The sequence below is a fragment of the Entelurus aequoreus genome, linkage group LG17 (assembly GCF_033978785.1).
Source record: "Entelurus aequoreus isolate RoL-2023_Sb linkage group LG17, RoL_Eaeq_v1.1, whole genome shotgun sequence".
Lineage (NCBI taxonomy): Eukaryota > Metazoa > Chordata > Actinopteri > Syngnathiformes > Syngnathidae > Entelurus > Entelurus aequoreus.
This window is the reverse complement of record NC_084747.1, coordinates 23,346,477-23,363,924: the sequence shown is the minus strand read 5'-3', so window position 1 is coordinate 23,363,924 and position 17,448 is coordinate 23,346,477. Positions and strand designations below refer to the sequence as shown.

At 34.7% G+C, this 17,448-nt stretch overlaps 1 protein-coding gene across 1 annotated transcript; it reads right to left on the bottom strand.

Moving 5' to 3' along the window:
• Positions 1-1,272: 1,272 nt before the first annotated feature.
• LOC133632712 (actin, cytoplasmic 1-like) lies at positions 1,273-14,797 on the bottom strand. The gene is made up of 9 exons (XM_062025318.1): positions 14,711-14,797; positions 12,288-12,412; positions 12,094-12,222; positions 11,919-12,029; positions 11,769-11,853; positions 11,546-11,707; positions 2,814-3,005; positions 2,568-2,749; positions 1,273-1,609 (listed from the first exon to the last, which is right to left on the bottom strand). The coding sequence occupies exons 2-9, from the start codon at positions 12,408-12,410 to the stop codon at positions 1,466-1,468; spliced, it is 1,128 nt and encodes a 375-aa protein (XP_061881302.1). The 5' UTR covers positions 12,411-12,412; positions 14,711-14,797; the 3' UTR covers positions 1,273-1,465.
• Positions 14,798-17,448: the final 2,651 nt, after the last annotated feature.

The following is a 17,448-nucleotide window of genomic DNA, read 5'->3' as shown; positions in this document are numbered from 1 at the left end:
CGTAATTGTTGTAGTAAGTTGTGTGAAAGTATGATCTAGGTGTAATTGTTGAAGTAGTGTGAAAGAATGATCTTGGTGTAATTGTTGTAAGTTGTGTGAAAGTATGATCTTGGTGTAATTGTTGTAAGTAGTGTGAAAGAATGATCTTGGTGTAATTGTAGTAAGTTGTGTGAAAGTATGACCTTGGTGTAATTGTTGAAGTAAGCAGTGTGAAAGTATGATCTTGGTGTAATTGACGTAAGTAGTGTGAAAGTATGATCTTGGTGTAATTGTTGTAGTGTGAAAGTATGATCTTGGTGTAATTGTTGAAGTAGTGTGAAAGAATGATCTTGGTGTAATTGTAAGTAGTGCGAAAGAATGATCTTGGTGTAATTGTTGAAGTAAGCAGTGTGAAAGTATGATCTTGGTGTAATTGTTGACATAAGCAGTGTGAAAGTAGGATCTTGGTGTAATTGTTGACGTAAGTAGTGTGAAAGTAGGATCTTGGTGTAATTGTTGACGTAAGTAGTGTGAAAGTATGATCTTGGTGTAATTGTTGACGTAAGTAGTGTGAAAGTATGATCTTGGTGTAATTGTTGACGTAAGTAGTGTGAAAGTAGGATCTTGGTGTAATTGTTGACGTAAGCAGCGTGAAAGTATGATCTTGGTGTAATTGTTGAAGTAAGCAGCGTGAAAGTATGATCTTGGTGTAATTGTTGAAGTAAGTAGCGTGAAAGTATGATCTTGGTGTAATTGTTGAAGTAAGTAGTGTGAAAGTATGATCTTGGTGTAATTGTTGAAGTAAGTAGTGTGAAAGTATGATCTTGGTGTAATTGTTGAAGTAAGTAGTGTGAAAGTATGATCTTGGTGTAATTGTTGAAGTAAGTAGTGTGAAAGTATGATCTTGGTGTAATTGTTGAAGTAAGTAGTGTGAAAGTATGATCTTGGTGTAATTGTTGAAGTAAGTAGTGTGAAAGTATGATCTTGGTGTAATTGTTGAAGTAAGTAGTGTGAAAGTATGATCTTGGTGTAATTGTTGAAGTAAGTAGTGTGAAAGTATGATCTTGGTGTAATTGTTAAGTAGTGTGAAAGAATGATCTTGGTGTAATTGTTGAAGTAGTGTGAAAGAATGATCTTGGTGTAATTGTTGAAGTAGTGTGAAAGTATGATCTTGGTGTAATTGTTGAAGTAGTGTGAAAGAATGATCTTGGTGTAATTGTTGAAGTAAGTAGTGTGAAAGTATGATCTTGGTGTAATTGTTGAAGTAGTGTGAAAGTATGATCTTGGTGTGAGTATTGTGCAGGTGATGCTTTATTGAAAGGTATGGCGGTAGAAAGACGTACACTCATGAAGGCATTTGTCTACTTGTGCCGTTACAAAGTATGAACATTTATTGCAGCAGATTGTAAAAAAGTGAAAATACATGTTATTGTTTTGAGCAGCCAGCAGAGGGCGCTAAGTGTGCTAATGCTAGCAGAGGATGGTTCTAGAAGCACTTGCGGTGGACGATGGCGGGGCCGGACTCGTCGTACTCCTGCTTGCTGATCCACATCTGCTGGAAGGTGGACAGCGAGGCCAGGATGGAGCCTCCGATCCACACAGAGTACTTCCTCTCCGGGGGGGCAATGATCTGCACACATCCACACTCAGGTAATACTCCCACCTGACACTAGGGGGGGGCAATGATCTGCACACATTCACACTCAGGTAATACTCCCACCTGACACTAGGGGGGGGCAATGATCTGCACACATTCACACTCAGGTAATACTCCCACCTGACACTAGGGGGGGGCAATGATCTGCACACATTCACACTCAGGTAATACTCCCACCTGACACTAGGGGGGGGGGCAATGATCTGCACACACATTCACACTCAGGTAATACTCCCACCTGACACTAGGGGGGGGGGGGCAATGATCTGCACACATTCACACTCAGGTAATACTCCCACCTTACACTAGGGGGGGGGGGGGGCAATGATCTGCACACACATTCACACTCAGGTAATACTCCCACCTGACACTAGGGGGGGGGGGCAACGATCTGCACACATTCACACTCAGGTAATACTCCCACCTGACACTAGGGGGGGGGGGGGCAATGATCTGCACACATTCACACTCAGGTAATACTCCCACCTGACACTAGGGGGGGGGGCAATGATCTGCACACATTCACACTCAGGTAATACTCCCACCTGACACTAGGGGGGGGGGGCAATGATCTGCACACATTCACACTCAGGTAATACTCCCACCTGACACTAGGGGGGGGCAATGATCTGCACACATTCACACTCAGGTAATACTCCCACCTGACACTAGGGGGGGGGGCAACGATCTGCACACATTCACACTCAGGTAATACTCCCACCTGACACTAGGGGGGGGGGGGCAATGATCTGCACACATTCACACTCAGGTAATACTCCCACCTGACACTAGGGGGGGGGGCAACGATCTGCACACATTCACACTCAGGTAATACTCCCACCTGACACTAGGGGGGGGGGGCAATGATCTGCACACACATTCACACTCAGGTAATACTCCCACCTGACACTAGGGGGGGCAAGAAGTTTACCTTGATCTTCATGGTGGGCGGGGCCAAGGCGGTGATCTCCTTCTGCATCCTGTCAGCGATGCCGGGGAACATGGTGGTGCCGCCAGACAGCACGGTGTTGGCGTACAAGTCCTTGCGGATGTCCACGTCACACTTCATGATGCTGTTGTAGGTGGTCTCGTGCACACCCACAGACTCCATGCCTGCGCCACACCACAGGAAGTGTTACAGGAGAAGACATCAAAAAAGGGAGGAAGTGGGACAGACCGAGGAAGGAGGGCTGGAAGATGGCCTCGGGACATCGGAAGCGCTCGTTGCCGATGGTGATGACCTGTCCGTCAGGAAGCTCGTAGCTCTTCTCCAGCGAGGACGACGACGCCGCCGTCTGCATCTCCTGCTCGAAGTCCAGCGCCACGTAGCTGAGCTTCTCCTTGATGTCACGCACGATCTCACGCTCGGCTGCGGGAGAGAGGCGGGAGTTAGACACAATAAGCGGGAGTAGGAGGCGGAGCCTGACACAAGACATTGAAACAACGTTGAGAACTTGTTGAAGTAGATCCTGAACTCAACTCAATGATTAGATCCTGACATTGAACAACTCAACTCAATGATTAGATCCTGACATTGAACAACTCAACTCAATGATTAGATCCTGACATTGAACAACTCAACTCAATGATTAGATCCTGACATTGAACAACTCAACTTAATGACCTTTAATCCATGTTTGGTTCTGACCTTTGAATTTTGAACAACTCTAACCCAACATTGAAACAACATTCCTTTTGACAACATTTGATCAATGTTGATTCTGACCATTGAATTTTGGTCATTTGGTCAACTCAAACTTAACGTTGAAACATGCTTAATGACGACGTTGAATTTTGGTCATCTCAAACCCAACGTTAAAACAACATTCCTTTTGACAACGTTTAATCAATGTTGATTCTGACCATTGAATTTAGGTCATTTGGTCAACCCAAACCTAACGTTGAAACAACACTCCCTTGACGACATTTAATCAATGTTGGGTTCTGACTTTTGTATTTTGATCATGTGAAAGCTAATATTGAAATATGCTTAATGACGACATTTAATTTTGGTCAACTGAAAGCTACCATTGAAACATGCTTAATGACGACATTTAATTTTGGTCAACTGAAAGCTAACATTGAAACATGCTTAATGACGACATTAAATTTTGGTCAACTGAACGCTAACATTGAAACATGCTTAATGACAACATTTAATTTTGGTCAACTCAAACCTTACATTGAAACATGCTTAATGACGACATTTAATTTTGGTCAACTGAAAGCTAACATTGAAACATGCTTAATGACGACATTTAATTTTGGTCAACTGAAAGCTAACATTGAAACATGCTTAATGACGACATTTAATTTTGGTCAACTGAACGCTAACTTTGAAACATGCTTAATGACGACATTTAATTTTGGTTAACTGAACCCTAACATTGAAAAATGCTTAATGACATTTAATTTTGGTCAACTGAAAGCTAACATTGAAACATGCTTAATGACGACATTTAATTTTGGTCAACTCAAACCTTACATTGAAACATGCTTAATGACGACATTTAATTTTGGTCAACTGAAAGCTAACATTGAAACATGCTTAATGACGACATTTAATTTTGGCCAACTGAAAGCTAACATTGAAACATGCTTAATGACGACATTTAATTTTGGTCAACTCAAACCTTACATTGAAACATGCTTAATGACGACATTTAATTTTGGTCAACTGAACGCTAACATTGAAACATGCTTAATGACGACATTTAATTTTGGTCAACTCAAACCTTACATTGAAACATGCTTAATGACGACATTTAATTTTGGTCAACTGAACGCTAACATTGAAACATGCTTAATGACGACATTTAATTTTGGTTAACTGAACCCTAACATTGAAAAATGCTTAATGACGACATTTAATTTTGGTCAACTGAAAGCTAACATTGAAAGATGCTTAATGACGACATTTAATTTTGGTCAACTGAAAGCTAACATTGAAACATGCTTAATGACGACATTTAATTTTGGTCAACTCAAACCTTACATTGAAACATGCTTAATGACGACATTTAATTTTGGTCATCTGAAAGCTAACATTGAAACATGCTTAATGACGACATTTAATTTTGGTCAACTCAAACCTTACATTGAAACATGCTTAATGACGACATTTAATTTTGGTCAACTGAACGCTAACATTGAAACATGCTTAATGACGACATTTAATTTTGGTCAACTCAAACCTTACATTGAAACATGCTTAATGACGACATTTAATTTTGGTCAACTCAAACCTTACATCGAAACATGCTTAATGACGACATTTAATTTTGGTCAACTGAAAGCTAACATTGAAACATGCTTAATGACGACATTTAATTTTGGTCAACTGAACGCTAACATTGAAACATGCTTAATGACGACATTTAATTTTGGTTAACTGAACCCTAACATTGAAAAATGCTTAATGACATTTAATTTTGGTCAACTGAAAGCTAACATTGAAACATGCTTAATGACGACATTTAATTTTGGTCAACTGAAAGCTAACATTGAAACATGCTTAATGACGACATTTAATTTTGGTCAACTCAAACCTTACATTGAAACATGCTTAATGACGACATTTAATTTTGGTCAACTGAAAGCTAACATTGAAACATGCTTAATGACGACATTTAATTTTGGCCAACTGAAAGCTAACATTGAAACATGCTTAATGACGACATTTAATTTTGGTCAACTCAAACCTTACATTGAAACATGCTTAATGACGACATTTAATTTTGGTCAACTGAACGCTAACATTGAAACATGCTTAATGACGACATTTAATTTTGGTCAACTCAAACCTTACATTGAAACATGCTTAATGACATTTAATTTTGGTCAACTGAACGCTAACATTGAAACATGCTTAATGACGACATTTAATTTTGGTTAACTGAACCCTAACATTGAAAAATGCTTAATGACGACATTTAATTTTGGTCAACTGAAAGCTAACATTGAAACATGCTTAATGACATTTAATTTTGGTCAACTGAAAGCTAACATTGAAACATGCTTAATGACGACATTTAATTTTGGTCAACTGAAAGCTAACATTGAAACATGCTTAATGACGACATTTAATTTTGGTCATCTGAAAGCTAACATTGAAACATGCTTAATGACGACATTTAATTTTGGTCAACTCAAACCTTACATTGAAACATGCTTAATGACGACATTTAATTTTGGTCAACTCAAACCTTACATTGAAACATGCTTAATGACGACATTTAATTTTGGTCAACTGAAAGCTAACATTGAAACATGCTTAATGACGACATTTAATTTTGGTCAACTGAAAGCTAACATTGAAACATGCTTAATGACGACATTTAATGTTGGTCAACTCAAACCTTACATTGAAACATGCTTAATGACGACATTTAATTTTGGTCAACTGAAAGCTAACATTGAAACATGCTTAATGACGACATTTAATATTGGCCAACTGAAAGCTAACATTGAAACATGCTTAATGACGACATTTAATTTTGGTCAACTCAAACCTTACATTGAAACATGCTTAATGACATTTAATTTTGGTCAACTGAACGCTAACATTGAAACATGCTTAATGACGACATTTAATTTTGGTTAACTGAACCCTAACATTGAAAAATGCTTAATGACGACATTTAATTTTGGTCAACTGAAAGCTAACATTGAAACATGCTTAATGACGACATTTAATGTTGGTCAACTGAAAGCTAACATTGAAACATGCTTAATGACGACATTTAATGTTGGTCAACTCAAACCTTACATTGAAACATGCTTAATGACGACATTTAATTTTGGTCAACTGAAAGCTAACATTGAAACATGCTTAATGACGACATTTAATATTGGCCAACTGAAAGCTAACATTGAAACATGCTTAATGACGACATTTAATTTTGGTCAACTCAAACCTTACATTGAAACATGCTTAATGACATTTAATTTTGGTCAACTGAACGCTAACATTGAAACATGCTTAATGACGACATTTAATTTTGGTCAACTCAAACCTTACATTGAAACATGCTTAATGACGACATTTAATTTTGGTCAACTGAAAGCTAACATTGAAACATGCTTAATGACGACATTTAATTTTGGTCAACTGAAAGCTAACATTGAAACATGCTTAATGACGACATTTAATGTTGGTCAACTCAAACCTTACATTGAAACATGCTTAATGACGACATTTAATTTTGGTCAACTGAAAGCTAACATTGAAACATGCTTAATGACGACATTTAATATTGGCCAACTGAAAGCTAACATTGAAACATGCTTAATGACGACATTTAATTTTGGTCAACTCAAACCTTACATTGAAACATGCTTAATGACATTTAATTTTGGTCAACTGAACGCTAACATTGAAACATGCTTAATGACGACATTTAATTTTGGTTAACTGAACCCTAACATTGAAAAATGCTTAATGACGACATTTAATTTTGGTCAACTGAAAGCTAACATTGAAACATGCTTAATGACGACATTTAATGTTGGTCAACTCAAACCTTACATTGAAACATGCTTAATGACGACATTTAATTTTGGTCAACTGAAAGCTAACATTGAAACATGCTTAATGACGACATTTAATTTTGGTCATCTGAAAGCTAACATTGAAACATGCTTAATGACGACATTTAATTTTGGTCAACTCAAACCTTACATTGAAACATGCTTAATGACGACATTTAATTTTGGTCAACTCAAACCTTACATTGAAACATGCTTAATGACGACATTTAATTTTGGTCAACTGAAAGCTAACATTGAAACATGCTTAATGACGACATTTAATTTTGGTCAACTGAAAGCTAACATTGAAACATGCTTAATGACGACATTTAATGTTGGTCAACTCAAACCTTACATTGAAACATGCTTAATGACGACATTTAATTTTGGTCAACTGAAAGCTAACATTGAAACATGCTTAATGACGACATTTAATATTGGCCAACTGAAAGCTAACATTGAAACATGCTTAATGACGACATTTAATTTTGGTCAACTCAAACCTTACATTGAAACATGCTTAATGACATTTAATTTTGGTCAACTGAACGCTAACATTGAAACATGCTTAATGACGACATTTAATTTTGGTTAACTGAACCCTAACATTGAAAAATGCTTAATGACGACATTTAATTTTGGTCAACTGAAAGCTAACATTGAAACATGCTTAATGACGACATTTAATGTTGGTCAACTGAAAGCTAACATTGAAACATGCTTAATGACGACATTTAATGTTGGTCAACTCAAACCTTACATTGAAACATGCTTAATGACGACATTTAATTTTGGTCAACTGAAAGCTAACATTGAAACATGCTTAATGACGACATTTAATATTGGCCAACTGAAAGCTAACATTGAAACATGCTTAATGACGACATTTAATTTTGGTCAACTCAAACCTTACATTGAAACATGCTTAATGACATTTAATTTTGGTCAACTGAACGCTAACATTGAAACATGCTTAATGACGACATTTAATTTTGGTCAACTCAAACCTTACATTGAAACATGCTTAATGACGACATTTAATTTTGGTCAACTGAAAGCTAACATTGAAACATGCTTAATGACGACATTTAATTTTGGTCAACTGAAAGCTAACATTGAAACATGCTTAATGACGACATTTAATGTTGGTCAACTCAAACCTTACATTGAAACATGCTTAATGACGACATTTAATTTTGGTCAACTGAAAGCTAACATTGAAACATGCTTAATGACGACATTTAATATTGGCCAACTGAAAGCTAACATTGAAACATGCTTAATGACGACATTTAATTTTGGTCAACTCAAACCTTACATTGAAACATGCTTAATGACATTTAATTTTGGTCAACTGAACGCTAACATTGAAACATGCTTAATGACGACATTTAATTTTGGTTAACTGAACCCTAACATTGAAAAATGCTTAATGACGACATTTAATTTTGGTCAACTGAAAGCTAACATTGAAACATGCTTAATGACGACATTTAATGTTGGTCAACTCAAACCTTACATTGAAACATGCTTAATGACGACATTTAATTTTGGTCAACTGAAAGCTAACATTGAAACATGCTTAATGACGACATTTAATATTGGCCAACTGAAAGCTAACATTGAAACATGCTTAATGACGACATTTAATTTTGGTCAACTCAAACCTTACATTGAAACATGCTTAATGACATTTAATTTTGGTCAACTGAACGCTAACATTGAAACATGCTTAATGACGACATTTAATTTTGGTCAACTCAAACCTTACATTGAAACATGCTTAATGACGACATTTAATTTTGGTCAACTGAAAGCTAACATTGAAACATGCTTAATGACGACATTTAATTTTGGTCAACTGAAAGCTAACATTGAAACATGCTTAATGACGACATTTAATGTTGGTCAACTCAAACCTTACATTGAAACATGCTTAATGACGACATTTAATTTTGGTCAACTGAAAGCTAACATTGAAACATGCTTAATGACGACATTTAATATTGGCCAACTGAAAGCTAACATTGAAACATGCTTAATGACGACATTTAATTTTGGTCAACTCAAACCTTACATTGAAACATGCTTAATGACATTTAATTTTGGTCAACTGAACGCTAACATTGAAACATGCTTAATGACGACATTTAATTTTGGTTAACTGAACCCTAACATTGAAAAATGCTTAATGACGACATTTAATTTTGGTCAACTGAAAGCTAACATTGAAACATGCTTAATGACGACATTTAATGTTGGTCAACTCAAACCTTACATTGAAACATGCTTAATGACGACATTTAATTTTGGTCAACTGAAAGCTAACATTGAAACATGCTTAATGACGACATTTAATTTTGGTCATCTGAAAGCTAACATTGAAACATGCTTAATGACGACATTTAATTTTGGTCAACTCAAACCTTACATTGAAACATGCTTAATGACGACATTTAATTTTGGTCAACTCAAACCTTACATTGAAACATGCTTAATGACGACATTTAATTTTGGTCAACTGAAAGCTAACATTGAAACATGCTTAATGACGACATTTAATTTTGGTCAACTGAAAGCTAACATTGAAACATGCTTAATGACGACATTTAATGTTGGTCAACTCAAACCTTACATTGAAACATGCTTAATGACGACATTTAATTTTGGTCAACTGAAAGCTAACATTGAAACATGCTTAATGACGACATTTAATATTGGCCAACTGAAAGCTAACATTGAAACATGCTTAATGACGACATTTAATTTTGGTCAACTCAAACCTTACATTGAAACATGCTTAATGACATTTAATTTTGGTCAACTGAACGCTAACATTGAAACATGCTTAATGACGACATTTAATTTTGGTTAACTGAACCCTAACATTGAAAAATGCTTAATGACGACATTTAATTTTGGTCAACTGAAAGCTAACATTGAAACATGCTTAATGACGACATTTAATGTTGGTCAACTGAAAGCTAACATTGAAACATGCTTAATGACGACATTTAATGTTGGTCAACTCAAACCTTACATTGAAACATGCTTAATGACGACATTTAATTTTGGTCAACTGAAAGCTAACATTGAAACATGCTTAATGACGACATTTAATATTGGCCAACTGAAAGCTAACATTGAAACATGCTTAATGACGACATTTAATTTTGGTCAACTCAAACCTTACATTGAAACATGCTTAATGACATTTAATTTTGGTCAACTGAACGCTAACATTGAAACATGCTTAATGACGACATTTAATTTTGGTCAACTCAAACCTTACATTGAAACATGCTTAATGACGACATTTAATTTTGGTCAACTGAAAGCTAACATTGAAACATGCTTAATGACGACATTTAATTTTGGTCAACTGAAAGCTAACATTGAAACATGCTTAATGACGACATTTAATGTTGGTCAACTCAAACCTTACATTGAAACATGCTTAATGACGACATTTAATTTTGGTCAACTGAAAGCTAACATTGAAACATGCTTAATGACGACATTTAATATTGGCCAACTGAAAGCTAACATTGAAACATGCTTAATGACGACATTTAATTTTGGTCAACTCAAACCTTACATTGAAACATGCTTAATGACATTTAATTTTGGTCAACTGAACGCTAACATTGAAACATGCTTAATGACGACATTTAATTTTGGTTAACTGAACCCTAACATTGAAAAATGCTTAATGACGACATTTAATTTTGGTCAACTGAAAGCTAACATTGAAACATGCTTAATGACGACATTTAATGTTGGTCAACTCAAACCTTACATTGAAACATGCTTAATGACGACATTTAATTTTGGTCAACTGAAAGCTAACATTGAAACATGCTTAATGACGACATTTAATATTGGCCAACTGAAAGCTAACATTGAAACATGCTTAATGACGACATTTAATTTTGGTCAACTCAAACCTTACATTGAAACATGCTTAATGACATTTAATTTTGGTCAACTGAACGCTAACATTGAAACATGCTTAATGACGACATTTAATTTTGGTTAACTGAACCCTAACATTGAAAAATGCTTAATGACGACATTTAATTTTGGTCAACTGAACGCTAACATTGAAACATGCTTAATGACGACATTTAATTTTGGTCAACTGAACACTAACATTGAAACATGCTTAATGACGACATTTAATTTTGGTCAACTGAACACTAACATTGAAACATGCTTAATGACGTTTAATCAACGTTGGCTTCTGACAGTTGTGTTCATTTCCCCACCACCAACGTTGTCTGAACTGACAACTATTTTGCATCGTTGTTTGAAAGCGTGTTTCAAAGGACGTTGCACGAAGGTGGTATGAAGGCGTGCTGGGCAGGAAGTGGGCGGTACCGGTGGTGGTGAAGCTGTAGCCGCGCTCGGTCAGGATCTTCATCATGTAGTCCGTCAGGTCTCTGCCCGCCAGGTCCAGACGCAGGATGGCGTGGGGAAGAGCGTAGCCCTCGTAGATTGGCACCGTGTGGCTAACACCGTCGCCGGAGTCCATCACGATGCCTGTTAGCACATTAGCACGTTAGCACGCCGCACGGACCCGCCGCTGGGGACGGCGGCTCACCTGTGGTGCGACCAGACGCGTACAGCGAGAGGACGGCCTGGATGGCCACGTACATGGCGGGCGTGTTGAAGGTCTCGAACATGATCTGCAAGGCGGCGCAGGTCAGCGGGGGGGGGGGGGGGGCGTGGTGGGCGGGGCCGAGAAACTCACCTGCGTCATCTTCTCCCGGTTGGCCTTAGGGTTGAGCGGCGCCTCGGTCAGCAGGACGGGGTGCTCCTCGGGGGCCACGCGCAGCTCGTTGTAGAAGGTGTGATGCCAGATCTAAGCCACAACACAGTGGGTAAGCCCCGCCCCTAAAAGGCGCCCCACCCGCCCAGGCGCTCACCTTCTCCATGTCGTCCCAGTTGGTGACGATGCCGTGCTCGATGGGGTACTTGAGGGACAGGATGCCCCTCTTGCTCTGAGCCTCGTCGCCCACGTAGGAGTCCTTCTGGCCCATGCCCACCATCACGCCCTGCGACACACACACACACACACGCCGTCACGCCTTCTCCCCGCCGGCCCCGCCCACCTACCTACCTGATGCCTGGGGCGGCCCACAATGGAGGGGAAGACCGCGCGGGGGGCGTCGTCCCCGGCAAAACCGGCCTTGCACATGCCGGAGCCATTGTCCACCACCAGGGCAGCCACGTCGTCTTCCATCTCTGGAAGGTCAAAGTTCAAATGATTGCAAGCCCCGCCCACATTTAATGGACTGTCACTCTTTCAGAATAGGAAATTAGCTCGTCCAGTTTATTTACATTTATGTATTTAATGGAAATCAGCTCATTTTATTTGTCATAAGAAAATAAACTTACATTTTTCTATCAAATAGGATCTTTATTTTTCTAAAACAAAGTAGAGGCACATTTATTCTTTCAAAATTTTTAATAAAGAAAAATTCTATATTTAATGCACACATTTTTTAAATTGAAATTAGCACATTTTTTGCACTTATTTTATTTGTTATATTATAAAGAAATGTGTTTGTTTATTTTAGCATCAAATAGGATCGTTATTTGATTTAGTTTACTAAAATAAATTGGTGCCTTTGTTATTTTTTGTAAAATAATTTCAGTTTTTTTCATAAAAAGTTTGTATTTAATTGGCAACTTTATATACTCATTTTATTTTATTTGTTATAAAATGTTTTATCAAATAGTATCTTTATTTTTCTAAATATTTAATAAAAAATGATTTTATGTATTTAATGAACACAATTTTTCGATTGAAATTGGCACATTTTATGCACTCATTTTATTTTATTAGTTACAAAATAAAAAATGGCTTGTTTTTTATTTTTGTATCAAATAGGATCATTTTAAGTGAAGTAATTGGCTCTTTATTCCATTTTTCAAAATAACCAATTTGCTTGTTTATTTTATGTGTTTGTGTAGATTTCTAAAATAAAATTGGCAATTTTTTGTTATTTAGTTATTAAAGAAATTGGCTTGTTAATTTTGTATCAAATAGGATCTATATTTCTTCAATATTATCTAAAACATAATTAGCTGCTTTTTTGCGTTTTTAAAATCCACTAATTTGTTGTAATTTTTCATTAAAAATTTGATTAATTCCAAACAAAGATGAATCACATTTTCATTTCTTTACACGCCCGAAAAGGAGTAGGAAGAAGCACATTTTATGCATTTAAATGCTCAACTTCCAGAATTAAATTAGCATATTTTCTGCACTTGTTTCATCATAAAATAAATATTTTTGTATCAGAGGATCCTTTTAGTGAAAATGAATTACTTTATAAAATAATTCGCTTGTTTATTTATTTATTTTTAATTAATTGCCACATTTACTGGCTCATTTTGGCTAATTGTATGCACATTATTAAAAAAAAATGGCTTAATTCTTTGTATTAAATTTTCTTCTTTATTCTATTCCTTTTTTTTTTAAACTAAATAATTTGCTAGCTTAGCATTTAAAAAAAAAAAATAATTCTCAATATTCTGCAGTTAAAGCTGGGCTACTAAAACTTAGTGTCACCAGGCAGAATTCAAACCAACTTATTTTCTAAAATAGCAGTTTATTTTTTGACATGTTAAAAAGCAAATCAAAATAAATACATTAATCTTGATAACATTAAGCAAAGTAGAAGTAATATTTCACAGTGAAAACACATCATGGCTTTTTTTCCATCTCCAAAAAAGGAGTGGCAGGAAGTGAAACTTATTTTAGACCTCAAATATTTTTCTTTGATCATTATCAGTACTTTATACAACATACCGGTCTTATTACAATATATCATCAATAATCTTTTTACCCACAAAAATACAATACATACAACAAGTACTTATTGATGGCAACACTCACCAAATTAAAATAATAAAACACTGATTGCTAATAAAAATAATTATTAATGTTCATGCACTTTTTTATTGCATTTGTTTGAATACATTTGCTTGTTGAATTCATTATAGCAATTTTTTTTTTTTAATGAATCAAATGAAGGCAAATTAAATAATTAAATTAAACAAAAAAAATGAAACAAGGCTGACTAATTTTTTAAAAAATTGCTCATTTAAATAATTATATATATATATATATATATATATATATATATATATATATATATATATATATATATATATATATATGTTAAATGTCATACTCTCAAGTGTCTGTGCATCAATGAATAAGTTTGTAAAGCAAAGATGAAATAAGTATTGAATAAAGAAGGATAATGTCGTTTTAGTTTCCTTGAGTCAGGATTGTTGCAACATTGTTCAAGTAGATCTACATACAGGAGGCGGCCATCTTGCACACGCACACGCACACACACACACACCTACACACTTACACACACCTACACACACACACGGTGTAAGGAAGGGTAATGTAAGTCCATACCATCTTATATCAACAATAACTATTTTGCCAAAATGGCCACCAAGAAGTGGGTGTTGGCTGAGTCGGCTGTCCCTAATGAAGTGACCGCGGAAAGGTCTTACCTGTGCAGGTGAGCGTCTGGGTGCAGCTGAGTGGGAATGTGGCAGCGCAGCTTTGGTTTTATTGACATGTGTGACACAGGTGTTGTCCATAAAAGGTAACATCCTCTCTGATTGGTGCACCTCTCTCAACACCTGGGAGCCCCTCCTCCAATTAGTGTGTGTGGGCGTGTGTGTGTGTGTGTGTGTGTGTGTGTGTGTGTGTGTGTGTGTGTGTGTGTGTGTGTGTGTGTGTGTGTGTGTGTGTGTGTGTGTGTGTGTGTGTGTGTACTTCACATACCGCCAAGAAGCTCCTGGGGCGAGTTGCGTTGCCAAATGTGAAAAAGTGCACTTCCTGTGTGTGTTGTTGTTGTCGTGGAGCCAACAGCCAATGGGAGGCCAGCATTTCTGGGCCGTATGCAAATGAGCGGCCTGACCAAGAAACGACAAGCAGAAAGGGAATAATCAACTGACCTCTGACCTCCGTGTGCTCACTTCCTGTCTCTGCAGGTCACAATGATGTATGTATGGGACTTTTATTTTGTAGGATCAGAGTCCTGAGGGGACGCCAGGAAGTCACAGAACCAGGTCAACTGGGGGGTTCACTGACAACCAGTTCTTCCACATTTTCACACACTCTCCCAATAACACACACACACACACACACACACACACACACACACACACACACACACACACACACACACACACACACACACACACACACAGACACACACAGACACACACACACACGTTCACTTTGGACATCAAATAATGATCATCCATGTTGTACTCAACACATGTGTTCCCTTTAAAAATAAAATAATTAGCATGTATAAAATATAGAATACATCATTATTAAATATGTTGCATAAAAGATTCAAATAATAACAAACATGTTTTATTCAACATACATGTTGTATTTGACAATACAATAATTAGCATGTTGGATTAAAACATAAAATAGATCATTATTAAATATGTTGTATTGAGAAATAAAACAATAATAAATATGTTGTATTCAACATACATGTTGTATTTAACAATGAAATAATTAACTTATTGTAATAAAACATGAAATAAATAATTCATAAATATGTTGTATTAAAAAGTATATATATATATATATATATATATATATATATATATATATATATATATATATATATATATATATATATATATATATATTTATATTTATATACAAAATGAAAGAATTAACAATTTGTATAAAAACATCTAAAATGAAATATAATGTATACAAAACTAAAATAATGAATACAAATAAAAACTTTCATAATAAATATATTGTATTACTAAAACAGTATTTAGATATTTTTTTTATCAAAAATACATATATGTATTAAGAAATAAAATAATGATAAATATGTTGTATTTAACAATAAAATAATTAACTTGTTGTTTTTAAAAATAAAATAGATCATTATTAAATATGTTGTGTTAAGAAATAAAATAATAATAAATATGTTGTATTCAACATACATGTTGTATTCAACAATGAAATAATTAACTTATTGTAATAAAACTTGAAATAAATAATTAATAAATATGTTGTATTAAAAAGTATATATATATATATATATATATATATATACAAAATGAAAGAATTAACAATTTGTATAAAAACATCTAAAATGAAATATAATGTATACAAAACTAAAATAATGAATACAAATAAAAACTTTCATAATAAATATATTGTATTACTAAAACAGTATTTAGATATTTTTTTTAATCAAAAATACATATATGTATTAAGAAATAAAATAATGATAAATATGTTGTATTTAACAATAAAATAATTAACTTGTTGTTTTTAAAAATAAAATAGATCATTATTAAATATGTTGTGTTAAGAAATAAAATAATAATAAATATGTTGTATTCAACATACATGTTGTATTTAACAATGAAATAATTAACTTATTGTAATAAAACTTGAAATAAATAATTAATAAATATGTTGTATTAAAAAGTATATATATATATATATATATATATATATATATATATATATACAAAATGAAAGAATTAACAATTTGTATAAAAACATCTAAAATAAAATATAATGTATACAAAACTAAAATAATGAATACAAATAAAAACTTTCATAATAAATATATTGTATTACTAAAACAGTATTTAGATATTTTTTTATCAAAAATACATATATGTATTAAGAAATAAAATAATGATAAATATGTTGTATTTAACACACATGTTGTATTTAACAATGAAATAATTAACTTGTTGTTTTTCAAACTAAAATAGATCATTATTAAATATGTTGTATTAAAAGATAAGATGATAATAAATATGTTGTATTCAACAGACGTCTTCGGTTAAAAAATAAAATAATTACCTTGTTGTTTAAATAATTATTAAACTTATTGTGTAAAAAGTAAAATAATGAATAAAAATGTTTCATTTTCTTCTAAAAGCTAAATAAATAAATATTTTTGATTAATAAAATGATTTGATGAAACTCCATTTTGTTTTCAAAATAAAACAATAAATACATCTCCTGTGTGAGTTTCTGTGATGTTGTTGTCCGGGGGATTCTAGGCCCCCTGCTAGGGTCTCCTAAGACAAACAGGTCCTAGGTGTAGGGTCTCCTAAGACAAACAGGTCTTAGGTGTAGGGTCTCCTAAGACAAACAGGTCCTAGGTGTAGGGTCTCCTATGACAAACAGGTCCTAGGTGTAGGGTCTCCTATGACAAACAGGTCCTAGGTGTAGGGTC

Bases quoted from the DNA above. Each gene is read 5' to 3' on its own strand.
- LOC133632712 (XM_062025318.1), bottom strand. From the start codon at position 12,410: ATGGAAGACGACGTGGCTGCCCTGGTGGTGGACAATGGCTCCGGCATG. The intron at 12,223-12,287 runs GTAGGTAGGTGG...TGTGTGTCGCAG, and splicing joins TGGGCCGCCCCAGGCATCAG to GGCGTGATGGTGGGCATGGG. The intron at 11,854-11,918 runs GTGAGTTTCTCG...GCCGCCTTGCAG, and splicing joins ACCGGGAGAAGATGACGCAG to ATCATGTTCGAGACCTTCAA.